General features: G+C 39.0%; 2 protein-coding genes across 2 annotated transcripts in view; both read left to right on the plus strand.

The window, feature by feature from the left end:
* The window catches only part of BRWD1 (bromodomain and WD repeat domain containing 1), a 57,486-nt gene extending 47,047 nt beyond the window's left edge, over positions 1–10,439 (plus strand). Inside the window, exons 39-41 of the mRNA XM_062000986.1 lie at positions 635–826; positions 1,305–2,270; positions 8,499–10,439. Coding sequence (XP_061856970.1) covers positions 635–826; positions 1,305–2,270; positions 8,499–9,643 — 2,303 coding nt within the window. The 3' untranslated portion in view covers positions 9,644–10,439. The remainder of the gene's footprint in view (positions 1–634; positions 827–1,304; positions 2,271–8,498) is intronic.
* A 2,312-nt stretch (positions 10,440–12,751) lies between these two features.
* Positions 12,752–21,295, plus strand: PSMG1 (proteasome assembly chaperone 1). Its single transcript, XM_061988630.1, has 7 exons — positions 12,752–12,896; positions 13,043–13,152; positions 14,334–14,485; positions 14,852–14,914; positions 17,331–17,529; positions 18,339–18,475; positions 19,507–21,295. The coding sequence occupies exons 1-7, from the start codon at positions 12,775–12,777 to the stop codon at positions 19,579–19,581; spliced, it is 858 nt and encodes a 285-aa protein (XP_061844614.1). The 5' UTR covers positions 12,752–12,774; the 3' UTR covers positions 19,582–21,295.
* Positions 21,296–24,805: the final 3,510 nt, after the last annotated feature.

The following is a 24,805-nucleotide window of genomic DNA, read 5'->3' on the forward strand; positions in this document are numbered from 1 at the left end:
AATCACAACAAAGCTAAATTAAGACTGATGATCAGAAAAAGTTGACCTGTTACTTGGTGCTTTGAAGCCTTACTGAATAAAACAAATTTCTTCATTTCAAGCAGCCACTATGAAAATGGTTGTAAGGAACGCATGTCTGTTACTTGAGAGGAAATTGTAGTGTATTTGAGTAGTACTACATCAAATGCAGGTTATACACCCATATATGTTACATTAAAATTGCCATCCAAAATTAGTAAATGACGGAAGTTCCTCAAGACATAAAAACCTTCCCTTCTTTTTCTTCTTCCCCCTATACCTCACCTTGACAAAAATCTGGCTTCTTTCAAACAAGAATGTGAGTCCTGGTAAAAGAGATCTGTCAGAACATGTTTTGTATTAGTTTTTAACCTGCACCATTGTGTTATTTTACTTGAAGCTAAATACAGAAGTTTCCTGTCACTAAACTATGTATAGAGTGGTATATTTTGCAGAGCTATCAACTTCATACTTGTAAAGCATTAGGGCATGATAGTGTATAGTAAGACAAAATAGTGAGGAAATTTTGAACATTTCCTGGATCAGCAAAGTATAGCTTATAACTGGAAGCTAACTGTATGTTTAGAGTTCTAACTGACCATTTATCTCTTACCAGAAAGTGAATTGGAAGGTTCTTTGGTTTCTTCCTCTTCATCCTCTTCATCTTCATCCTCTACAAGTAGCTCAGAAGACAGCAAAGAAAGCTCTATGACTCTTGTGTCACCTCCACTACACAATGGTGTATGTAGAAGAAAGAACAGCAATCGTAGGATAACTAGAAATCGAGCTGCTCAGAGAAAACAGATGGGTAAGATTTCAGTAGATTTATTGTGAATGGCAAGTAGCACAAGTATGTGTGCATATAAATACGTTAACCTAAATGTAATCAGAATTTTTTTAATTACTGCGTATGTAAGATACTAACTTCTTGATTGGTGGTAGTTCTGAAGCTCTCAAAACTACACTCAGCTTTTAAAAGGATTTTTTTCTTTACAGTTCTTAAAGGAAGATGGCAGAAACCAAGAATGAGAGGCAGTGTCTTGCAGCACTTTATATCTTAGTGAAAGTAAAAGCAGTAATTTTTATAGAAGTTTTAATTTTCACAAAACTGAAGTGAATCTGAAATTTATGACATTGCTAAAAACATTATATTGGCATACAGTAGTAGCACTTAACTGTTACTGGAAGTATATTTCATTTGTCATCTGTGTGGGTTGAACCTGTTCCAGACTTGAAAAGACTTAAGCTGTTATATTTAATGTATTAATCTCTCCTTTCCTTTACAGAAACGCTTCTTCAGGAGAATGGGAATACAAGAAAAACTGTCAGGAAGAAGTTATATGGAAGTGACTCTGAAAATACTTCGGTGGCGGCGTCTGAGTCACTCAGTAATAGCACTGGTAGACACAGAAAAACTCCACGCAGAAGTGCTACTCTGGCTGCTAGTAAGCTAAGGCTAATGAGTGATGTGGAGGAAGAGGTTTCAAGCTCAGAAAGTATTGGCATTGGATGCAAGAATAGGAAACTGCCTCACCGAAATGCCTCAGCTGCAGCCAGGCGAATGTTACTGGAGGGGTCTGAGGATGACGTAGGCTTAAAGTCTGAAAGTGAAAAAGAAATAGGAGAACAGCTTACCAAAAGGAAGATTCTTTCTCAACCTGGTTCGTCTGCGGCACGAAGAAAATTTGTTAGTGATTCTGAAAATGGAACTTCAGATTCTGAGACAGACACACAGAGGAAGCAGGAAAACTGGCAAAGCAATGGTCATAAACAGTTGTGTGGGACAGTCCATGCTGTATCCCCCAAAATTAAAAGTCTCACGCTAGACTTTTCAGAAGAGGACTCCAAAAGCCATAATTCAGATGATGGGAGCAGTCAAAAAGTTTCTGACCAGTCAACATCTGCACATAACAAGCCTGCAGTGAGCATATCTGAGGATGATGTGGATTCTGAATCGGACAGATGGAATGGTCTGCAGCTTACTGCTCCATTAAAAAAAGCAAAAGTCTTGAGTGATCTGGAGGACTCAGCAGAATCTGAAACAGAAGACAGAGAGGATGTGAGAGGTTTTATCTCGGAGAGCTTGGTGCCAACTAGAATTGCAGGGAGTTCAAAATCTGGACCTGCTACCAGCTTCGATCACTCTTCTGATACAGAATCTGAGATAAATTCCAATAATAGTAATTATTGTGAAACTTCTTCAAAAACAAAAAAGAGGAAGAGAAAAGGAAAAACAAGGATTGTTAAAAAAGGTAAAATTTTTAAAGTTGATGTAGCTACCTCTTGATACTGACTAGATGGAGACAATGTAAGATTAATGACTGGATGATGATTGGAAGGATTTGGACTTTATGGAAGGTAATAGCTCTCATTGTTCTAAAATAACTATATATGAGAGAAGGAGAATTATAAGATATGATGGTGGTGATAACGGTGTCTAGAAGTCTAGGCAGGTCTTGAACTCTAGTTCTACATACCACAGAACTACACCAAACCAATAGTTTTCTCTTAGTGCTGACTGCTGCCTTGCCAAAAAATCAAGTGGGGGAAAGGATTATTTTTGACAGCATGTACCTTTTTTTTTCCTGAATGAGTAAACTTTTAACAGCCTGGTAAGTGTGATCGTCTCCAATTTTTGTGCCCTCTCAGGTACTGGCTTTGGTACACACTTAAAATGCAGTAGTTTAAAAATCTTGAGAAGAAAATGGCTATCTCTCAAGATAAATCTATCTTGGAAATTTTCCACAAGAAATACTTAGTTCTTTTGTACTGAAAAGATCTTAGTATTTATAGCTGATAAGCATACTATAAAATTTTCTTAGTATTTTAATGTTAGCTATGTGAAAGGGTGCCAAATGGACCTGAGGAGCTGCAATAAATAGCGAGCTTCTGAGTTTTGTGACTGACTATGGAACTCTAGACTTGTCAGATTTTGGTTGCCATAGCCACTTTCTAAAACTTAGGAAAACGTAAGGGACAGAATCTTTTAATAGCATTACAGAATTGAAAACCTTACTTTGAGATGATTGGAAGAGACACTGAATACAGCAAAAAGGAAAGGTATTTGTACAAATGCTTAATCTAGTGGGAATTTGTAGCTTTTGGAGTAGGCAAGTGGTAACATATCCCTTATCAAGCTTGTCTAACACCTCATTTTTAAGAGGAAAACAAGACTAGTTAGTTTAAAAATCTTTCTATACACTTTTTGTGTAAACATTTCCCATGAAATACGAAGAAACTGTCATGCTGGGTATCCAACACGGAGCTTTTGGTCTCTAGCTTGTTCTTTAAGTGTAATGTGGGTGTTTTAACTGTTTATATTGCAGTGTTTGAAAATCTGGTTTCTCTTCTTGTCAGTTCTTTAACACTCCAGTTAAACTGTAGCTTCTGCTGTATTGTGCCTTAGCATTAGCACCAGCTGCACACAGAAAGCAAATATTGGCAAGTATGTATATATGTGTATTATATCTGTATAGACGTGTGTGCGTGTGTATATATATAAAACATATGTATATATGTATTATCAGTTAGTTGCCAAGGGCTGCATTTGCTTAATGATCGTAACAACATTACCAAAGATTTTAATAAGAATCAGTAAGAAACTAAATAGTATTTTTACTTTTATAGCCACCTTTTGCTTTAAGGGGAACTCATTTTTTTATGGAACAGCTTTACTTCATACACAATGTTTAACATCACCTGTAACCACACAGAATTTAAGGTGTGCACACAACAATGTCAAGTTTTTATTTTCCCAAAATTTTTAACCTGGTGCCCTTTAAAGACAGTTAAATCAAGTTAAGAGACCACATCTAAAGGAAATCCTTACGGTAAATATGGGGCAATGGCGAGTTCCATTAAATTTCTACATGGCCATGTGTTGTGGTTTAGGCCCATCAGGGAACAAAGACCACGATTAGCCTCGAGTACCGAAGAGGCTGAGAATTGCTCAAGGGCAGGGAGAGCTTAATTGCTGCTTAAGGTTCAGGACAAAACAGACCAGGCCACTCGGTTTGGGGAAGAAAACAGAAAAAAAAACAATTTAAGGCAACATCAACTAAAACATACCCCCAAAAACCCAGAACATAACCAAAATGAAACAACACAGAGTAATACATCAATGAAGAGTCCAACCAGCCTTTTCAAGAACACCTTCTTGCCACACCTCCCCTCTTCCCGGGCTCAGAGCCCTGATCCCGGAGTTTTTACCCTGTCCCCTCCTGAACGGTTCAGGGGGGCAGGCAGTGGGGGTTTCAGTTAGTCTGTTCCCGGTAGCTTCTGCCGTTTGTCCCTCCTCAGGACGGGTGAACTCCACACCAGTCCTCCCTGCAAGTCCGTGGGGTAACTCACACGCATGGCAGCCCTGCACGGGCTGCTCCGACGTGCACTTATTCCAAAGGCTGCAGCTCCTCTCTGCCTCTCGTGTGGGGCTGCTCTGCGGCGCGCAGGCTCTCCAACACGGCCTGGGCCATGGCCGTCTCCCCACACAGTCCCTCGCCCGTCCAGGCTCACTCACACGGAGCTGCTGGTGGCTCTCAGTCCTGCCACGGGTCTCCATAGGTTGCAGGGGTACAGCTTGTATTCTCGCCACGGCTTGCAGAGGAGTCTCTGGTCTATTGCTTCTCCTTCCTTCCTCCTCCTCTGGCTGAAGGGCCCGCGTGGTCGCCTCCATCTTGTATCACTCTTACACCTCCCGCCTCACATTTCAAATTCCCGTCCCCTAAATAGTGATGGCAGAGGCGCCAGATTGGCCCAGCCGGGCCGGAGGTGGGTCTGAACCCAGGAGCCGGGGGAGAGTCCACAAACTCTTTACCGGGTCTTCACTGCAACCCGCTCCCCCTGTTACTAAGCCAAAAGCTGCTCCTTGCTAAACCAGAACACCATGAAATACGCCAGGAGGACTCAACATGCTGTTAACTTCATAAAAAACCAGTTTCCTTAACCAGGATGGTTAAAGACATAGGGCCAAGTTTGTGAGTTCTTTCATGTGAAGAGGGAATATATCATTGTCCTATACATTGTTCCTTACAGGCAAGTAACTTTCAGGCATTTAGTTTTCATTTGTAACATTAGTTGTCCTCTGTATGAACTGATAGCTATCTTTGGACAATGTTCACTGTAAACTACAATCTTTATTTTCCATTTCAGTTTATCTAATCTTTAATTACTCTAGGTGATCCTGCTCTGGTAGGGAGGTTGGACTAGATGATCTTTCAAGGTCCCTTCCAACCCTTAAGATTCTGGGATTTTGGGATATTACTACAGGTAGTTACTTAAATATTAAAAAAAATTAATAATAACAGGTGCTCATTTTTCTCTTCAAAAACTAGTAGCTGCAATAACAGATGTGCTGTTAGCACAGCCTAGTTTACTGTGATTTGCTGAACCGATGCATGAGTTACTCTTTTCTTAAGAGGCTGATAATTAACTGTAAGGAGGAAGCTAAACTTGTTTGTACTCCTAAAAGTTATTGTTACATATTGCTGGAGTGTGTGCATTTTTGTATTGAAATACATACATCTAAGCATGTATGTATTTCTATAATACTTATTTTCAAATAAACATGTTATCTATCTCTCTCTATATATAACATTATTAACCAGCTAAGCCATTTATGTGGATACTTTGCTTTGGTTATTTTTAAAATATATTTTATATGTAGTGTATATATTTTATATATACTATATTTTAATAGAGAAAACACAGTATAGTACCGTAATGTATATTTAATATGTTTTACAAGATATTTTATACATTATAGGTATATAGTATGTTTTTGTATGTGTTGAAAAAACCCAACAATCTGAAGCTTAAGTTTTCACATGAATTGCACAGGTGGTCAATAGTGGTTGGAAAATAATTTGCGGGGTGTGGTACACTCTGCAGATTAGCTGACTGGAGGTGTGGCTGGATATTCCAACCTGGTATTGCAGCCTGGATTTACGGGGTTAGAGTTTGATGCCATGTACTCCAGGACAGCTTGTCACAATGGTAAACTTGATAAACAAGGCCTTCGTATCTTGGTGCCTTTCTTTTAAACGTTCTCCCAGTTTTTGGGGATAATAGGGTTTGTTTAATCCTTCCTTTTCCTGCCTGTGCAATCTGTTTGTACCTTTCAGCATTTAATTCAGGACGTTCATGTGTAGATTCATTAAGCTTTAATGGAGCCTTTAAAAATTAATATGAAATTTATACAAATTTGTTCTAAGTTTAGGATTTTGTATATACAGATTTAATATTCTTGTAGTGTGTTGCAGAAAGGTGGGACTCCTTTCTCCTGTAGTCTTGCATTCCATTTTATGAATTAACTGCTAAAACTTTGAAAATATATATATTATCTGTTTATTACAGTAAAGGCTTTTTTTTTTTTCTCAAAACATGCATCTATCAACACCTAAGCAACTATCTCTTTAAAAATCTGGCGAAAATCATCGTGAACATTCTTTGGTTTAGCTCCCTTTCTTGGAATAGCTCCAGGTGATGTCTTTAAACATTTGTTTCTTCAGATGGCTGTTACCACTTGGCATTAAGGCTAGGTGGTCTTTTCTCCCTTTCCAAACTGCCCTTCCAGAATGTGAGTATAGCTCAAAGCAGATGTAGGGGAATCTTAATCCTAGGGTTTGATTATAAATTTCCCCTCTTACTAACTGATCAAAATGTCTTTTTGTACCAGTAACTTGTGTGCTGTTGTTTGCCACCACTACTACGCTACGATATATCATTGTATTTGCTTACAGTAGTTCCCTGTTTCAATTGTAATTAAAGCTCTTTGGTCCTGCCTGTTGGAGCTTACCTTGTAACAGTTACGAGCAGCAGCCATATGTTGTGTATGTGTCTACTTGGTAGTATTGGAGGACAACACAGAATTTTAAATTTAGTTCTTTTTTTTTTTACTCACTTTTTTATACAGCATTATGTAGTATTCAGCAGAAATGTAATAGTAGTAGTGTTCATATATAATATATGGAAACTGTTAGAAAAAAGACAGTAAATTAATTACTCTTTGGAAATATCAAAATAGGAATATAATGGAGCAGGACATAAAAGGATTTATATTAAAATAATGACCAGATTTGGTATCTGAAGAGATTTTAAATATTGATATTCAAGTGAGACATTTCAATTTGTCTCATATTTAAATATTTTTTTTTAAACTTTATATCATTCATCTTCATTGCATTTGTTCGTGTCAGAATGTAGGGAAGATGTTGCTCCGGCTTATCTCACAGGTGAGGAGTCGGGGAACAAGAGAGTGCAAATGATTTGCAGTTTTTACAGTTCTGGATAAGCTGGCCAGGAGCAAAAGTTCCTCTGTCTGCATGGCTGCCACTCTCAGAAGGCGGCATTTGACAGCAGTTCAGACAGTTGAAACAAAGTTAGCAAGACAACCTTTTTTTCATTCTTCCATAAAGGAAAGTGAGAGCATATCCCTTCTATAAACTGAACTTGTTTCACTGAACTTCTACTTGAAAAAAACGGTTGCCTAGCATTCTGCAAATCTACAGCAGCTGTGAGCATGTTTCCCTCTGTTAGCTGAGTGTAGGTAGAGAATGATGACAAGTAAAGAGTTTAAGCTGGAACAAAATGGACCATTACCAGGAGATAATAGGTTAATACAATGTAGAGGCTTTAATGGAACACATGTTTCTCCATTTTGCTCAAAATTGGTAACAGCTACAAAGAAATACGAGATGGAGAACAACTTTGGGAAAACTGCATTTGCAAACCACTTCTGCTAAAATAACATTTTGTTCGGTTTTTATCAAGTCTATGCAAATAAATTTACTTCAAGAACTTCTGCATTTTTATTGGCACCTATGAGTAATTGTTTTATTTAGAAGGTGAAAGTTTAAACCACTGATCTTTGTAGTATCATTCACATTATGTACAGATTGTTTTAAAATGCAACGTAAGAAGCAAGTGAAATACTGAGTGGAACATTCATTTTTAGAAGCCGTCTTACTATTGAAATCACTAAGGAACCGAATGGTTTAAATGTTCTCTATGTATGCACTGCAACTCTAAAATTGTGAAATCGATCTGGGCTTGTGTCTACATAAAATATTATAACCTCTTTTGTAGAAAAAAGAAATGTCTATAGTATGTAATAATTCCTTCTGAAAGTTCATTCCTGTAAGAAAGTGGTAACTTCTAATGATAGAAATATTAGTAATATAAAAGCATTTGTTTGCAGAGTTAAGTAATTTGTAATTTCTAAGATAATTACGAGGGATGCTAAAGAGTGTTACTTTTCAAACCCTTTCATTATCTCAAAGAAAAATAGTAATCCTGAGAGTTAAAAGTATGTCTGGGACTGACTCTCTTCAGCAAAGGCTTAAAGTAAATAGCACGTAACGGCTGAAACAGGGGAAAAAAAGCTTTTTTTATTTTATGAAAGGTGGTAGTGTTTGTGCTTAATGCACTAATCGTTTCAGGAATGTAAGTTACTAAAAAGAACTTTTAAATCTTTATTTTTGTAGAATCGGCATCTGAGGAGACAGGACAAAGTGCAAAAGTGCTCAGGAGCAGGACATGTATCATTAACTACAAGAAACACATAAAGCTGTCTAATGTGACTGAGAAGAAAAATCCACGCAGATGTGCCACTTTGGCAGCTAATAAGATTAAGATAATGAGTGACACAAAGGAAGAATTATCAAGCTCAGAAAGTGTTTACACAGTAAAAAAGAACAGAAGGCAGCTTCATGGCAATATGTCTGCATCATCCAGGAAGAAGTTGACTGGCAGCTCAGAGACAGATGCTGGCTTAAAGTCTGAAAATGAGAAAGAACAGCTTTCTGGCAGAAACAAACTTTCCTCCCCTGAAACATCCACTTCTAAAAGAAAGTACATTAGTGAGTCTGAGAATGAAAAAACAGAATCTGAAGTGGAAGTAAAAGTGGCTCAAAAGCAGAATGATAACCACAAGCAGGCACACAAAACAGCTTGTGCTGCAGCTCTTAAAAATCTTGAATACAACTCTTCAGAGGAGAATTTAACAAGCCACAAGATGGAAAATGGGAGAAACGGGGGAAGTTCAAGTCGGTCAATGTCAGCCCCCAACCGTTGTATGAGCAACTCTGAAGAGGAGGTGGACTCTGACTTAGCTAAACACGAAACTAAAAATAGCAGAGAAGTATCAAATAAAAAGTCTAGAGCTTCTTTCAGAAGATCAAAATTATTGGATGACTTGAAAGAAACAGCAGAATCTGAAACAGGGGGAAGGAAAGGTGAGAAAAGCTCAATATTGGAGAATGTGGAAGCGCCTGGGACTGCAAGGAATTCTAAAGCCAGTTTACATTGTTCTTCTTCAGACTCTGGAACTGATAACAGTGTCTATAGTGATGCCACAGAAACAAAAAAGAGGAAAAGGAAATCAGAAATTGTTAGAAAAGAAATTACGAATTCCAGCTCACCTAAGCCTTCCAGAAGACCCCAGCGAAGGAAACGTCGGAAACCTAACCAGGAGAATGACTCTGAAGATTTGGATTACACCAAATACAGAAGAGCCAATCGGCGCTCTAAGATAAGAACTCGGAATGGCGGTAGACGGACTGTGAGATACGACGATTGTGACGATGACGATGATGACAGAGGCTTAGATGATGTAAATTGTGAAACGTAACCTTAAAAGGAAAAGCCAGCCCACTTCCTTTTTTTTTTTTTAATGATAATAGCACTAGAACTCAGAATGGATGCTGGCTCTTCTTTGTCCTACATTTCAGGGAATATATTTATATTTTTCTATGAAAAAGTTATGAATGTGATTAGATGATGACTTTCTCCTTTTCATATTTTGACTTGCACTTGCCTGCCCATGTAGCAGCATTTAGCACAGATGCCAAAATGTGCCTCATTATAGGGGCAATTTTTTGTCTTTACTGGTATTTTATTACATATAACAAGAGTTAAGAAAACGTTAAAACACTGCGCAACGGGATAATAGCAGTATGTTGAGTATTATTGTTATGGGTGCTGCAATGGAATACTACCTAGGTCACACAACAGTCAAGAACAGATTTGGAACATCTCTTAATGCTGTATGAAATCATATCCAATAGTAACAGGCTTATAAGTAATACTATACACTATAAAAATCTGGCCGATGCTAGCATTGCATCAAGAGTAACGACTGGTCACTAGGCTAGTAACTGTACAACTTTTATTGATACAGAGGTTCAATGTTCTGTACTTCCATTACTGATAACATGCAACTAGAACCAGTTACCAGTGAAAAAGTGTATTTGCCAGTTAAAAAGGCATATTGGTGCTGGTGAAGAGAGAGTTTATGCTGACAGGTAGTACTATCATCATTAATGTGACTTCTATACTGTAAACTTAAGAAGATGAAATGCAGGTGAACTCTTGGGCCTAAGGGTTGTTGTGTGTTTTCTTTATAAAATAGAAAAACAAACAAAACACTTGTTCTGTTTTCTTTATGTGTGAAAAGTTTGAGGTGCAGGATTACATTCCAGATCTTTTTGCTATATTTCTGTTGTTCTTCCGCATTTAAACTTTGAAGTGCTTTAGAGTTCTCATTGATTAAACCATACCAGTTTCTGATGATTGCAGTACATCCTCTATTTTTGAAATGAGATGGCTGCTGTTGACAAGAAATAGTTCTTGCATTGAAGACAGGAGAAAATTTCTCAAGGAAAAAATGTGTATAGTTGGCCACGTATCAGCCAAGGATGCACAGCACCTCTGAACTCTTACCTTGCTTTTCCCTGGAGCTGTGCTGGCAGAAGCCCCATGGTTGCTGCCTTTATTCCAACACCAGGCACTTGGTGATCTCCACTCCTTTTCCCTCTCCAGGTTTACTCCCTCTGCTCTGCAGGTTCCCTTTCTCACGGTAACAGTGATTTCTGATTTTCTTGTTCAATAAGAGATAAGTGTTAGATTTATCCTACTCCACCTCACTTGAACTGAATTAGCAAATTTGTGAATTAGTTGGATTGTTAGTAGCATCTGGAAAGGAAAAAGAAGTTGGTAGTGCATCTGCATAATCACAGTCGTTAATGCCAGAACTGCTTTTGTAAATGGAAGTAATGGAAAAGGGAGTCTCGCATGCTGCTTACCAGCCATTGGTGAGAACCACTTCTCCAGCAAGGCCGCTAACATTATGTACCAAAAGGTGTGTTTTACCATCACATCATTTGGGTGTCTAGAATGTTATCTCAGTATAGAGAAATGCTTTTTTTGGTTTTTATTCCTTATAACTTCTATATGAAGTCGAGAAATAACTTTGTTTATATCATTCTTGCCCCAGGAGTTTTATTTAGAACATAGTCCTTAATATGATACAGTAGAACTTTGTGAATTCAAGAGACGTGTTGATATGAATTCTTTTAAATTGGTTTCTAAAATATGAACACAGTTGTGTTTAGTAATGAAACTTCAAGGTGGTTTTGTGTACCTTACCTTTTTGGGGCATTTTTGTTAAAAGAGATTAAGTCAGGTGGTATTTTTATATTATCCATAAACTGAACGCATTGTTCAGCATCTACGTTTGATCAGTGTTCCATGGAGTAAAACCTCCAGTCATAGGAATAAATACTGGTTTAATACGCTTAAATGAACATCGGTTTTTATTAAGTTTAAACAGCTAAAGTTGGGATGGTGAGTTTGTATTTCTAATTTAGGCTTGGATTTAAAAAAATGGTTTTCTTTCTTTCCCTTGTTGAGCTGCTGCATTCTGTCATACCACACGAGCACTACATGTTCATGGTGATCCCTGCCTGCAAGCTGGGAGGAGGATCTGGCCTCTATATTGACGTATCAAAGAGGGAATTACTGGCCTAGGGACTCTAACATTTTATTTTATAAGCAAAGCAAATCCAGTTTTGTTCCAAAGAGCCAGTGGGAGGAGAAATGATTAAACTGGAAAGGACTTTTTCACGCTCTGTTGGAATACTTTTCATTTATTTACGTGAGCATGCTTAACTTTCATCAGAACTGTCTCTTAAGCCTTGCAGAAAGGATTCTTTCATCCTCATGGTAATGTTAACCAACATTCTTTATTGGGTCTAGCTGTACTCAGGGAAGTAAAGTGATGTATCTTTATTTAAAGCTTTTGAAACTTTTTTTTTTGTTAGGGATGGGTGGTTTTTTGTGCGTGTTTTAAAGCGGGACTTGAATCTGGGATAACGAATAGGCTACTGGGCAGCATGAACAAAGGAAAATACCTGAAAATGCAGGACAGAACTGCAGCAGAATCTTAATGCTAAACACGTTTCTGATGTACATGTAGAAGTGGACCAAAGTAAAGCTATACATGAAAGTGTACCGTCACTGTACTCTTATTTGCAGACGTCTGGTACGTTTAACCTCGCTGTATTTCCGTTTCTGTGGATGTCATGGATGCCTCGGGCAGCCCTGCCCGCGGGCCTGCCGGCGGGGCCCAGGCACGCTTCTCGGGGCTGGTGCACTTTCAGGAAGGTGGGAAGGCTAGCCAGTGCCCCCGGGCAGCCGCGCTCTCTCCCTGCCTCCTGTCCCGCGGCTGGCACCGCAGCCTGCGCCGTTAAGAGAAGACCCGTCCCGAGGCCGGGAGAAGGACGGGTAGGGGGCTGCGGCAGGGAGGAGAGGAACTCAACCAGCCCGCCGCCGCTACTCGGGCCCTCGCCAGGCGCCCGGCGGCAGCAGCGGCCGCGTCTCTGTGCCGCACGGCCAGCGCGGCGGCGGGCGCGGCGGAAGCGGATGGTGCCGCCCGCCGCAGTTTCCCGGCGCGCAGGCGCCCTGAGCAGCGGCGCGGCCGCCATGGCGACCTTCTTCGGGGAGGTGGTGGTGGCCCCGTCCCGCGCCGGCGTGGACGACGAGGAGGAGACCCGCGAGGAGACGCCCGAGGACCGGGAGATCCGCAGGGAGCTGGAGAAAAAAAGGTATCGGCGCAGGGCGGGCGGGCACTACCCCACGGGGCACCCCGGCCGCTCCTCGGCGCTCTGCTTTGTCCTCTCCCACGTTCCCTGCCACCGGCCCGGGCCTCACTTCTCTCTGCCGCTCTGCTTCCCTCCGCCTCTTTTGCCAGGGAGGTCGACGTCCTGTGGACCTCGAAGTCGGGCGCGCCTTCGGAGAGCTCTGCCGACGAGCCGTTCGTGTGCTCGAAGTTTATAGTAGCGATAGGACATAACGCTGCAGGTAGGTGGTTCGGAGTGCAAAACAAACCATCCGATGCTCACAACTGGTGTTTTCTCTTGCTGTGCGCTAAATTTGAGAAAGCGGGAGATTTGAAGAAAGCGTTAAGTATGCTAGGGCACTCTCTTTGCCGTAGTCTGCTTTAACGTTGGTCTGTGCCATCACACTGGTCCTTAAGGATGTCCAGCCCTTTATTTAGGGTGCTGAGTTTTAACCCTGAGGCAACTGAGCTGTCCAGAGAAAGCTAGATTACTCTGCCCGTGTGAAACACTGGTTTTCTTATAGCTACTTATTCTTCCTGCCATATCGTGGTAAAATAGAGTGTTTTCAGTTGAAGGGCACAAGCAAAGTCTGTTTTGGTTTTGAGTTGTAGTTGGGACAACACTCCTTTTCCTTTAGCAGATTCCTAGTCACCTGGATTGTTAACTGGCAAGTTTCTGACAATAACAAGTTGCTCAGTGCAGGCCAGTGTTTTGAAATGGGGATCTGTCAAAGATGTACAGTTATGGGTCAATAACCTGTAACTTACTTTAACTTCTAATGAACAGTGATTTCTTTTAAAAACTTCTGTTTCTGGATCAGTCAGTCACTATTTCACATTGTAATTTGTCACTTGCTCAAAACTGCCCTTTTTTGAGGTGGGTATTTAGTCATTAAGTCTTGAAGTACCCTCTCTTCTTCCCACACACGCGTACTAAGGTCTTGAGTGTTTTAATAGATGTTTCACTGTGAATATAAAGAATTCAGAATCTTCCAGGTGACATTTAGATGTTATTAACTTGTTTTTATTTTGTTCATTTTTTTTTTCCTTGAAAAATAGTTAGGGATATTTTAGAGCTGTTGTCTGTTTAACTGCAACTATTGACATTTGATTTACAAACACTGAATTAGGGTCACTTTCTGCCAGTAAGACATACATACTCTCGACTCTGCTTTCTAGAGTCAGTAGAATAGTTCTGCCTTGCTAGTTCAGTGATTTTTGGGGGGAAGGGTATTTTAAACTCCTTATTTTGAGAAGTCTGTTATGCCTGATATGTCAAGAAGTGTTAGAGACTGAATATTTGCCCTTTTTTTTTTTTCCTAACTTGAGATTGCAAAAAAAAAAAAAAGCTAACTCAATTTGGGTATTTGTAGAACAGAGATTTTATTCTTAATAAATTAACAGTATTTATTGGTTTTTGCAGCTTTCCTGTCTTCTTTTATTCTGGACTCTGTCTGTTGGGAAGTAATTGGAGTTGTGAAGCTGTGGAATGAATGGTGTCGAACGTCCACCACAACAAATGTCCTCCCGACAGATTCTTTCTGTTTGTTCTACCGGTTAATATCAGATCCGACAGTAAGTGACTTATGCATGAATTCCTCTCTGTTTTAGCTTTTGGGAGATGAGAGCAACCCCTCTACCTTGCCCAGGGCAAACAAAGCATTAAGGCTGCGATATTCTGGATTAATCACATAAAAATCTGAAATGTTGTTACGTTCACTAAAACTTGAAGTTCTGGTATGTGAAGTTCATTACGAAGAAAATGTCTCATAGCACGATTGCATCACATCAGTTATGAATGAGAATTTGGTGTTGAAATAGAGTTGAGGAAAAAAAGCCTGAACAAGTTGTTCACTGCACTCACATCATCTTTACACGTGATGATGAGCTCTTGTGCTCTTTAAACCAGATGATTACACAACTTTTGTTTTTTCTTTGAAGGTTTTGTTGTGCCAGTGTAGTTGCTACGTTGCTGAGGATCAACAGTTCCAGTGGCTTGAAAAGGTAAACCTGGCAAGATGACAAATTGAACAATGAAATCTTAGGGGTGGGGATCTTCAACTTAGTGTAAATGCATCTTCCTCTCTGACATTCTAACCGTGACAGAACTGTAAATAACAGGTTTCACTGCGGCATGCTTTCTTAAATGTTCAACAAATTAACAAATTTAGTGTCTGCAGATTCTATGAAACCCCTTTCTAGATGCTATCAACTGTATCAGCTATAACTTACCAACTTTGTGCAATTACTTCTTTTGGACAGTTTCAGTTTTATTGCCGTTAGCTACTTTCCAAACATTTTTCCTGTTTGGCTTAAATTTTCTATGGGTTATTTCAGCTTTGGGAGAAGAGTTCCTTAAAAAAGAGTAACATAACTGCATTTGTGCAGCTGCCAAAAGATCACCAGACAAACCTGTTACTAAGCTCGTGATGGATAGTATCTTTATTAATGGGTGTGTTTTGTTCCTTTCACAAGGGGGAACTCCTAAAGGAAGGTGCCTCCAAAGCAGTATCTGTCCTTTTTGTTCATAGACATCTTAAGTGTCTTACCCCTGTATCATTCATTTACATGTATGCTACTGGTTCATTCGGATCCCTCCAAATACCATTGTGTTGGTTTTTAATAAGGTGAAGCCAGGGGAAGAATGTTCTGGCTGTTGCTTTTCTTTATGGATTTGTGTCACTGCTTAGCTTCAGGGAAGTATGGCTTATTTTGTCCTGCTGTCTGTCTGTGAACCCACCTTCCTTTGAATCTCTGCTGATCTGATGAACAAGCAAAGATTTTAAAGCTGAAGTTGTATAAGGTTGTAGCTACAGATACGAAGTGTGAGATGAAAATCAGTGTGTCCATTGAGAGCAAGTGCTCTGCCTCAGCTAAGTGACACCTCAGTCTAGGTGCCAGCTGGCCCAGTCAGCACCTTAGGATTACTTAGTTGTGAGGGAGAACCATACAAATATCTCAGCATGAGGGAGCTGGAGAGATGGTGGGAAGGCAGAGGATGGAAAATGACTAGCTTCACTGAATGATACAGGGTTTTCAGACCCAAGTGTGTGGAAAACCATCCCTCTGTGGTTGTTTGACTTATCAAGTTTAGTTGGTTGTGGTGGGGGTAATGGTCCACTTTGAAGCTTAGAAATTTGTAAGACCTAAAACATTTTGGTTTTACTGTGTTCCATGCGTTCTTGCACTTAATTTAAACTGGGAGTACAAAAGATTTGTCTGTCTTCCCTTGTTCATATTTTTCCAGCTGTTTCTGCATGTGTTTTATTTCAAGTGTGTGTGTGTGTCCATAAAGAGTAGGAGTGTACAGTTTTACCAAGTCAATATTCTTGAGTATTTTTAGAATTCATGATTATTGTTATTTTTAAATGTACAGCACAAGCGTTGTGCTGCTAGTCTTCCGCTTTTCATGTGAGTTACAGACCTTTTCTGTATACTTCACAAGTCCTTATTTACTCATCAACTTGACAGTGTCTGTGAGTTGGATTTTTATTTCTGTATGTGTTTTCTCAGTGAGTGATCACTGATAAAATGAGAACAAGTTTTGCAGTAATGCATACCAGCCAGGGTCTCCAACAAAGTAAACTAAAAATGTGTGCTTCTGAAAAGTTGTGTCAGTTTTATATTACAGTGGTAACACAGGCATGAGGGAACAGTCAGCTTCCCTACTATGTAACCATGTGTAGAAGCAGACGAGTTTCTCTAACATTTACTATATTCCCTATTTCCTTACTAGTCCTAAATCTGAAGAGGGCAATATAAAGGGAAGGTGCAGGTTTATCGTGCTTCTGGTCATTTTGACATGTGTTCTTCAAAAACAATACAGCATCATGCAGCATGTTGGTGTTTTGTGACGGCGTGCAATGGATGCAAAAGTATGTTTGGTACAGTATTTTTGAAGTTCTCTCCTTTGAGTGTGAGGAAGACTGTGTAAAAATGAAGTGCCTCTCAATTTAACTTGAATATAATTAAATAAAATCTTGAGTTTTTAAAAGGAAGACTCTTTAACATCTAGGGAGCACGATTTCAATTTCAAATGTCTTGCAGTTTAGTAAGCTGCTTTCTGTTGTAAGCAGCCTGGTTTTCTTTGAAGTGTTTTTTCTTTCTACAGTCACCATTACTAAAAATAGTAAGTCTTAATATATTTGCAGGTGGATAGAAAGTGATGAAAACCTAAAGCCTCTCACAAAAATCAATATACTTGCTAAACATTAGCTGTTCTTTTGAGTTTTTTACCTGAGTCCCAAGAGCAGTGGATGAGAAATCTCTGTGAAGATTGCGATTCAAATTTTAGATAGTCCTTCAAATCTGAATTAAACTGCCATGGGCCACCTGCCCTGAAATAGAAACAAGACTTTGTGATTTAATGCCATTGTGTGAGAAGGTAAATTTTGCTTATGTATTAATGTTTTTATTTCAGGTCTTTGGCCGTATACGAAAGGAGGGCTTGCAAGTAACTATTCTTTCAACGTGTGCTGTAGCTGATTATAAAACTCAGGAATCCACTTTAACGCTTGCATCTCCATTTCTGAAAGCCTTGAAGACAAAAGAATTCAAAGAGCCGATCTGCTGCCCGCTACTGGAGCAACCGAACATCGTGCGAGATCTGCCTGCTGCTGGTATTTTGCAGTTCCAATTATTTACAAGGCTGCTGGTAGTGACATAGAAATCATTTTGAAGAGCATCCCATTGCAATTAGAGTTTTTGCTTAACTGTATGAGCTGGCTGTACCAGTAGCTTTTTGAAAATTAATTCCAAACAGTTTGACATCTTACATGTTGCCTTGTTTACAAGCTGAGTGTGTTTTGTTAAGTGTTATTTTCATCTGAGCATCCAAACTGAGGCTCATAAAGCCTTTTGCATGTTACAGCTAAAATAGGTTTCACAGTGCAACTGATTATCCTCGTGTAAAAGTTGGATTCAGTTTTACTACATGAGGTAATAAAATCCCCAGGCTTTTCATTACGTGATACCAAAGTAGTTGTAGCATCATGAGGAAAAACTTGTGTGGCAGAAGCTGGAAGTGGATGAATTTTTAAGAAAGTTTTAAGTTATTTGCACTTTGTTTAGAGTATCTGTGTTTGGTTATTTGAGGATCTATTTATGGAACTTCATATATTGGGGTTTTTCTCACTTGCTTTTTCTTTAAAAAACAAACTCATATTATTTTTGTTTATCCATAATACACAGTTGCCAGTAAAGGTGTTTGCCCAGGAGGTAATACAAACTGCAGTTTACAAACTGCAGGTTTATTTTCTTTTGTACCTGGGGAATAACGGATGGCTGGTGTAACAGTCAGGATCCTTAGTAGTTAATGTCTAATCTTTTGTGCTTTTGAATTTCTGGCCATAACAAGTGTGACTTTTATACATGGAACTGAGGCTCCTCTGCTGAATGTAACACACATTTTCTATTGACTTATATTTAGTTTTGAGTTACTGTCAAGTATGGCAGATTCCTGCAGTGTTGTATCAGTGCTACACTGACGTCATCAAACTGGACACAGTTACAATTGAAGCGTTCAAGCCTCTGCTTTCTTCTGAAATCCTGAAGAATTTAGTCAAGGTAAGATTTCATATTTAAAAACTTGACAGGAGGCTTGGTCTACTTTTGTCTGTCTTTCATCTCTTGCATTTTGCTTTTGATGTACCCCTATGAGGATTCCACCTGAAAAAGCAGACAAGTATAGACTTTAATGACAGAGGATGATGATTTCTGGTATAGTACCTTCTGTAACATCTACTTGTAGATTGATTAGCAATAACTAAACTACAGCTTCCCTCAAAAGTTTGACTTTTCTTCTAGTGGTACTGATGTGATTGCTTAAGCTGCAGTTTCCTTTGGAGGTGTTTGGTGTTAAAACCTTTTAAGTACTCTTTCGGTTTTTTACTTTCTGCATCCATATGCACGATGATCTGTTCTACCTCTGTATCTACATGTCATGTGCCATATGTGAAAGCTTCTTAAGAAATTTATTTTGACCTGTAACTTCTCTTGGGAATTAAAAGACAGAATTTCTGAAGTTGATTCTTAATGGTTTTGCCCAAATCAAGCAGCTGTGAAATCATGGCTTTGTAGCTACCTAAGTAAATGTTTTGTTTCATTGTGAAATGTTTTTAATTGACATGTAGTTGGTTCAAAACAGTCTTCTCAATTTTGCCAATTGAATTCGATTTAAATGTCAGGTGAGGTTTTTTGTGTACTGAAGTATTTATTTCTGCTTAAAATGTGTGTATTGCAAGTTAATTCTCATTATAGCTTGTACAGATCTGCTAAATAAGTCTAACAGACAGTAATGCAAATGATTAAGCTCTGAAGGAAAACAACAGCAAACATGCAGGCTCTTCCTCTCATACAGGCAAGGAGGAATGCGTATTAACAAATCCCATTCTGAACTGCAGATTCCTTTGGAGCTTTGATCAGGTCTCTGGATACCTTCATTCAGAAGACCCAAGTTTTGGTCGCAGTTAACATTTTAATTTTAATAGAAATGATGTTCAGAGTAATAAGAATTGGAATACAGGACAATGAGGCTTTTATGTTTCGTTTTGTTACCAGCAGTGTAGCTAATGGTGATCATCTCTTCTTTTTTCTAGGATGTATCTGAAAGCAAAAAGATCTTGAGGAAATTACTGACAACCAATGAAACTCACAATAATATCTATATCTAAAGAGGACATTTGTGATGCAGACTGCACTTTCATGAACTCCAGTTTCTTCAGTAGAGGATGTTTTGCAAATGTAGTTGTTTCCTTAAAAGTGGAATAAATTCCAGTAGATTTTTACTTCTACACTCATTTTTGTTACTTAAAAACTTTTCACTGCAGACACATGTTTCTTCTGCATGGCTTGGGAGACCTTCTTCTGGAATGATTGTAAGAAAGAGATCTTCAATATGAAAAGCAGCTTCTTTGTCTCCTCCTGAAGGAATTATGTTATCTAAATGTATACCTTTTATATGTAGAAGAGGACATGCAGTTAAGGAGTTCTGTCTATATGTAACGAGAACACCTATTTTTTAATTTATTTTGAGACACAAAAGTTTTCCTAATGTTCAATCCTCTTTAAAGATTTGTCTATGATGTAGAAAATAAGCCCTGCATTTCTTACATAAAGTTATCATTTTGTGTGCGTATATATATGAATTATCTATATATATGTGTGTGTGCACATTTTTTCTGTATGCATTGATACAAAATATAGTAAGTCAATAATGGTAAATAGCTTTATAAGACCTACTAGTGCAAAATAGTCTTCATCTTACTTTACAGATGAGTAGGAGTCAGGAATGTGGAGCTGTCGTGAACTACATAGACTGGACCAACTGTGACTTGGATTCACCAAGTAGATGGTCATGGACATTTAGGATGTTGCTGCCTGTGGAGCTGGCAGGAAGAGAGATGTGCCCACATTTAGATGCTGCAGCTTCCATTTCCATTGCCTTGCTGAGAGCTCACCTTTGGCAGTTTCAGCTTCATACCTTGAGTAGGAACCGTAGAGAGGCAGAATCATTCCCTGATGTTACATCTCTAACAGTGGTGGGAACCTCTCTCAGTGAAACGAGGTGGTAGTCTCACAAGCCGCTGTAGCTGTATCTGCCAGGGCAAAGTGATTTAATTCATCCATGTTAAAACCCTGAATTGCTAGCAACAGTAGGAATAGTACAGGGTCTCTTACACAGAGTATGTGATTCTTAAAGAAAAGTAAAAGTTTATGTTTTAAAGTGTCTCAAAAAATTCTCTGAAAGTTGCTAAGAATTCCAGCAGTGTATAGAAAATATTTTTGGTAATTGACATGTGATTCTGACTTACATCTTCCATTTAATTTTAGCATTTCATTTAAGAAAAATGGTGTTAAAGTTGCTACCAGATAATTCGGTGGTGGTGTTGCTGCACAGAGGTCTTTTAAATTGAACGTAGCCTCTCCTTTTGGAACAGAAGGATAACAGCTTCAAAGTTTTCTACCAAGTTTAATGTTGACTTACAGTGGCTGCCAAGTTAATGTTTTTGAACAGTGTGTTCCTTTAACAGAATTGTCATTGCTTCAGGTTTGAAAGTGGTCGACTTAGTCCACGTCCACTGAAGCAAATGGCTCCCAGCTTCAGCGGGCCCACTACAACATCTGCCTTTGGAAATGTTAAACTGCAACACAGCGTGCAGTTAAAGTGGTAGTAGAATATTCTTGGTGTGGGTATCAAGTTATGTATCAATTGATTTAAATTGCTGTTAAGTAAATGATACTGTATTTTGAAGTATCTGTCAAATATGATTATATGAGTATGCTGTCATACTCAGGAGTATGCTGTCTCTGAAGCATGAAGTGCAGAACATGGTTCCTTCTGTGGTGACTTTCTGCATAGTGTTTTCATTAAAACTTGTTTATATACGTGGTCTGAGCTGAGAATTCTGTTGTTCTGAAAGTTGCAATTGGACTGCACGTTTTTCTTATTTGCACACTGAATGTGTTTGAATTACAGAGAAAATAACAAGAAGTCTTTAGTACTAAATATGCAGGCTCTTACGGGAACTGTACATACGCTTCTAGTATTGGTTTTATCACCTCTGCAGTTTGCAGTGTTTCAAAACAGCTGTTGAAGAATAGTTCAGTTTTTACTACCCGGGTTTATGCTGATGAGTAAGAATACTCTTAAAACCTTAATTAAATTGGTGAACAAAACACTAGGAACTTGGAAGATGAAATCCGAAAGACTGAAAACTGGTATATTGTTGGAAAGCTAATAACTCTTGTTTTAAAGAGTGGGATAACTCTCCATGGCTGGAAATATAGGATATAGAACTTTTTCTGTTGAATACTATTGAGCTAGTGGTTTCACCTTTTATGTCCAAGTATATTTCTGTCATCCACATGACAGATGAGGTCAAGTTTTGTGCAGTGACAGTTCTCTCAGGCGTGACACTATATAGGTCAGGGCATGTGCACACGATATACTCAGTGAGACTCTCCATAATCAGTGTGATCTGGATTGTGCTGTATAAATTTGAAATCTCAACCTTTTCCAGTACATAGGATATACTATAGGACAATGAAAGAATATCTTTTGATTTAAAATTCCTTTTATATTTTTCTATAATTTGATATGAAAGGTAGCTCACATTCCTCTCCCTGCCCTGCTCCCAACCATGTAGTTTTAGAAGCACCAGAAGCAATGGTACCCGAGTGTCTCATGTGAGCATTGCCTGAGTATTTTTTTATATTTGAAAGTTGGCTGAGTTCTGACGTGGGATGGTTGTTCTGTGCTCTCCAGTATCTAGTATGAGCCTGCAATAAGGTTTTATTTGTTTTGGGCAGCTGCTGGTTTTTTTGTAACACTGACAGGAGTGAATAAACTTAAAACTTTTGTCAAATTCAGCATTTTGTCAAATGCTGAATGGCAGCACAGCCTTCTGGGGAATCAGCCAGTCCTCCCAGAATCACAGTGCTCTTCAATGACATTCCTTAGCTTTTGGCTCGTAATGTGTTGTGTCTGTGCAGTTCAGCTCACAGGTGTATAACTAAATAATTAGAAGGCAATGTCCAAGCCAGGAACTGGGCTTTATACGTATTTGGTAGAAAACCCCCATGTTTGAATGCCCAAAACAGCAATGAACCTGCTATTCTTCTTTCATTTTCCTTATGGTTGTAGTGGTCACATACAGTGCAATGACTCCAGTAATGAATGTCTTGCAGTCTTTTGAAAATGCAACATGAAAATATTATGCCCATCTCTTTCTCAAGCACTTCTCTATCTCATTATGTTCCTTCTGGATTTGATGGGATGTACCCATTCTCCTTATACAATTTCTCCTTCCTGTGTGCCATCAGCAGAAATGCTGTAACTGTGTACAAAAGTATGCACAAAACCCCAAATGTTCCTTCCTGTTGGAGACTAGGCCTTTTGGTGACAACAAAAGAGAGGATGCTGGAGTTCACATTGCCACAGTTGCTTTTGGTGACTGCCTGCCTTCGCCTGGTTCATGTGCTCCCTCAACCTTCGTCGTGTACCTCTGTATTTCCACTGCACTGCGGAGATGGGGTAGAAGACATTTATTCTTTACTCAGCCCCTCCCTGATGTCAACACATGATGCACATCTCTTCCCCCTTCCTATATGAAGGTCTCCTCTTGCTGTGTGGCTTTAGCAAGCAATCTAAGCCTTCTAGACTCCAGCCTTGTCATACTGCCAGCAAATATCTTACGCAAATATCTTACCTTGCAAACTCAGCTTTGTTGCCAAAGTGTCAGAGGGAGAATCTCACTGAAGGACATGTAATTCTAATTTATGTGACAAAAACTGAAGTAAAACATAGGGCAAGTAGGCAAAATTTTGGAAAATCCTGAAAGTCTGTCCTGCAAACTTTAATTCAGTCCCTATTCAATGCCTGAAATCATTTACATCCATAATTGGAGGGTTGGGTGCTTTTTCCCAGGTAAAGCTGCCCTGTGAAATGGCAGTACTCAATTATGATAATGTGGAGAAAAGGAAGCTCAGGATGAGGTTGCTAGTTTCATTTCTTTTTCATGTTGGAGAATGTGATAATTGAAGCAAACAAGTAAAAGGAGCAAAGAGGAGGAATTTGTTTCTGACCCTACTTAGGCAAATTTCTCTTCTCATGCTAAGGAAAAACCTGTAAATGTCGATTTGATATGCAGGTGGTATCTGTGTATTTTGTGGGTAAGCAAGTTGAGGCACGTAGGACCTGAATTACTGTTGAGAACTGACATGAGCTGTATGAGCAAAGCTGGATCAGGATGCTTGAAGTGGGCATAGCATCATTACAGTAGAACTTGAAAATGTTTGAAATGCAAGTAATGAAAAGGACTTTTTCTCAAAAGGCAAGGATTTTGTTCAACTTCAGATGCTTCAGATGGCAGACTGTAGTCTCATGTGTTTCACTTTCAAGTAATTGTATAACCAAATGGATGAATGTTCTTTGTATGGATTCTTAGGTTCTTGCCCTTATAATTGCTTTCAAGTAGAAATTAATAATATGAATGGTGATGTACATTCAAAGGACTTTCTCTTAACATAAGCATTTGCTGAAGAGACGACAGATTCTTCCCTTGTGTTTTAATCAGAGAATTACAGTGTGCTTTTAGATGCTGAACCCATATTTCTAATGTTCAGGATCGGTATTTGAATTCTTCTGTTAGATCTCGTTTGGACTTGGATCCTTTACATGTTCCACTGAAATCAAAGCTGTCTTTTTTTCTTTTTTCCATCAGCTCTGTAGACTTTAAAGCCATTTTCCTGCTTTATAAGGAATTAACAAAAGGAGGAATGAACATAATAGAGTCGTGCTCACTAAAGGCAGCAATTTGATTACTGAACAGATGAATGGTGAATGTACAGCCTTGCTTAAAAAAAACACCTCAAAATACTCCCTGTGAGGAAGAACGTTGTAGCTGGAAGGTTACATGAGAACAGTGGCAGTCACTATGGAAAGCTGAGAACACAGCAGAGAAAACCTTAGCACTAACCATCCTATAAAATTAGGGCTTGAGACAGTTGTTGTGCAATAAAAGTAGGTTGTAAGGTGAGTTAACTATTCCCAGCTGGCCTCAGTAACATTCATTTCACAAAGAATGCCTTTGTGCTGCACGCTTAACCTGCTTCCAAATTAGATTGAAAAAGATATTTTTTTGTACATAAGCACAGTGAGCAAGTACAAAATACCGTGCCTGGATTTTTCCGCCCTTAAACCCTGGAGAACACTTGCAAGAAACCCTGTGGGTGCTGTGAGAAACAAACAGTTCTTTTATTCATTACTTAGACAGTGCTTGTGCAAAACTCTTCAAGCTGAAAACAGAATGAGTTTCAACTTGAACCACAGTTCCCAACATAGCTTTGTCAGGTGGTTGGTTTTTTTTTCCAAGTGGCAGGAAGCAAGCACATTGG

This window comes from Colius striatus, chromosome 1, assembly GCF_028858725.1.
Source record: "Colius striatus isolate bColStr4 chromosome 1, bColStr4.1.hap1, whole genome shotgun sequence".
Classification (NCBI taxonomy): Eukaryota; Metazoa; Chordata; class Aves; order Coliiformes; family Coliidae; genus Colius; species Colius striatus.

Coding starts and splice junctions, on each gene's coding strand:
- PSMG1 (XM_061988630.1), top strand. CDS start 12,775: ATGGCGACCTTCTTCGGGGAGGTGGTGGTGGCCCCGTCCCGCGCCGGC. Junction 13,153..14,333: donor GATAGGACATAACGCTGCAG/GTAGGTGGTTCG, acceptor TGGTTTTTGCAG/CTTTCCTGTCTTCTTTTATT. Junction 14,915..17,330: donor AGTTCCAGTGGCTTGAAAAG/GTAAACCTGGCA, acceptor TTTTTATTTCAG/GTCTTTGGCCGTATACGAAA.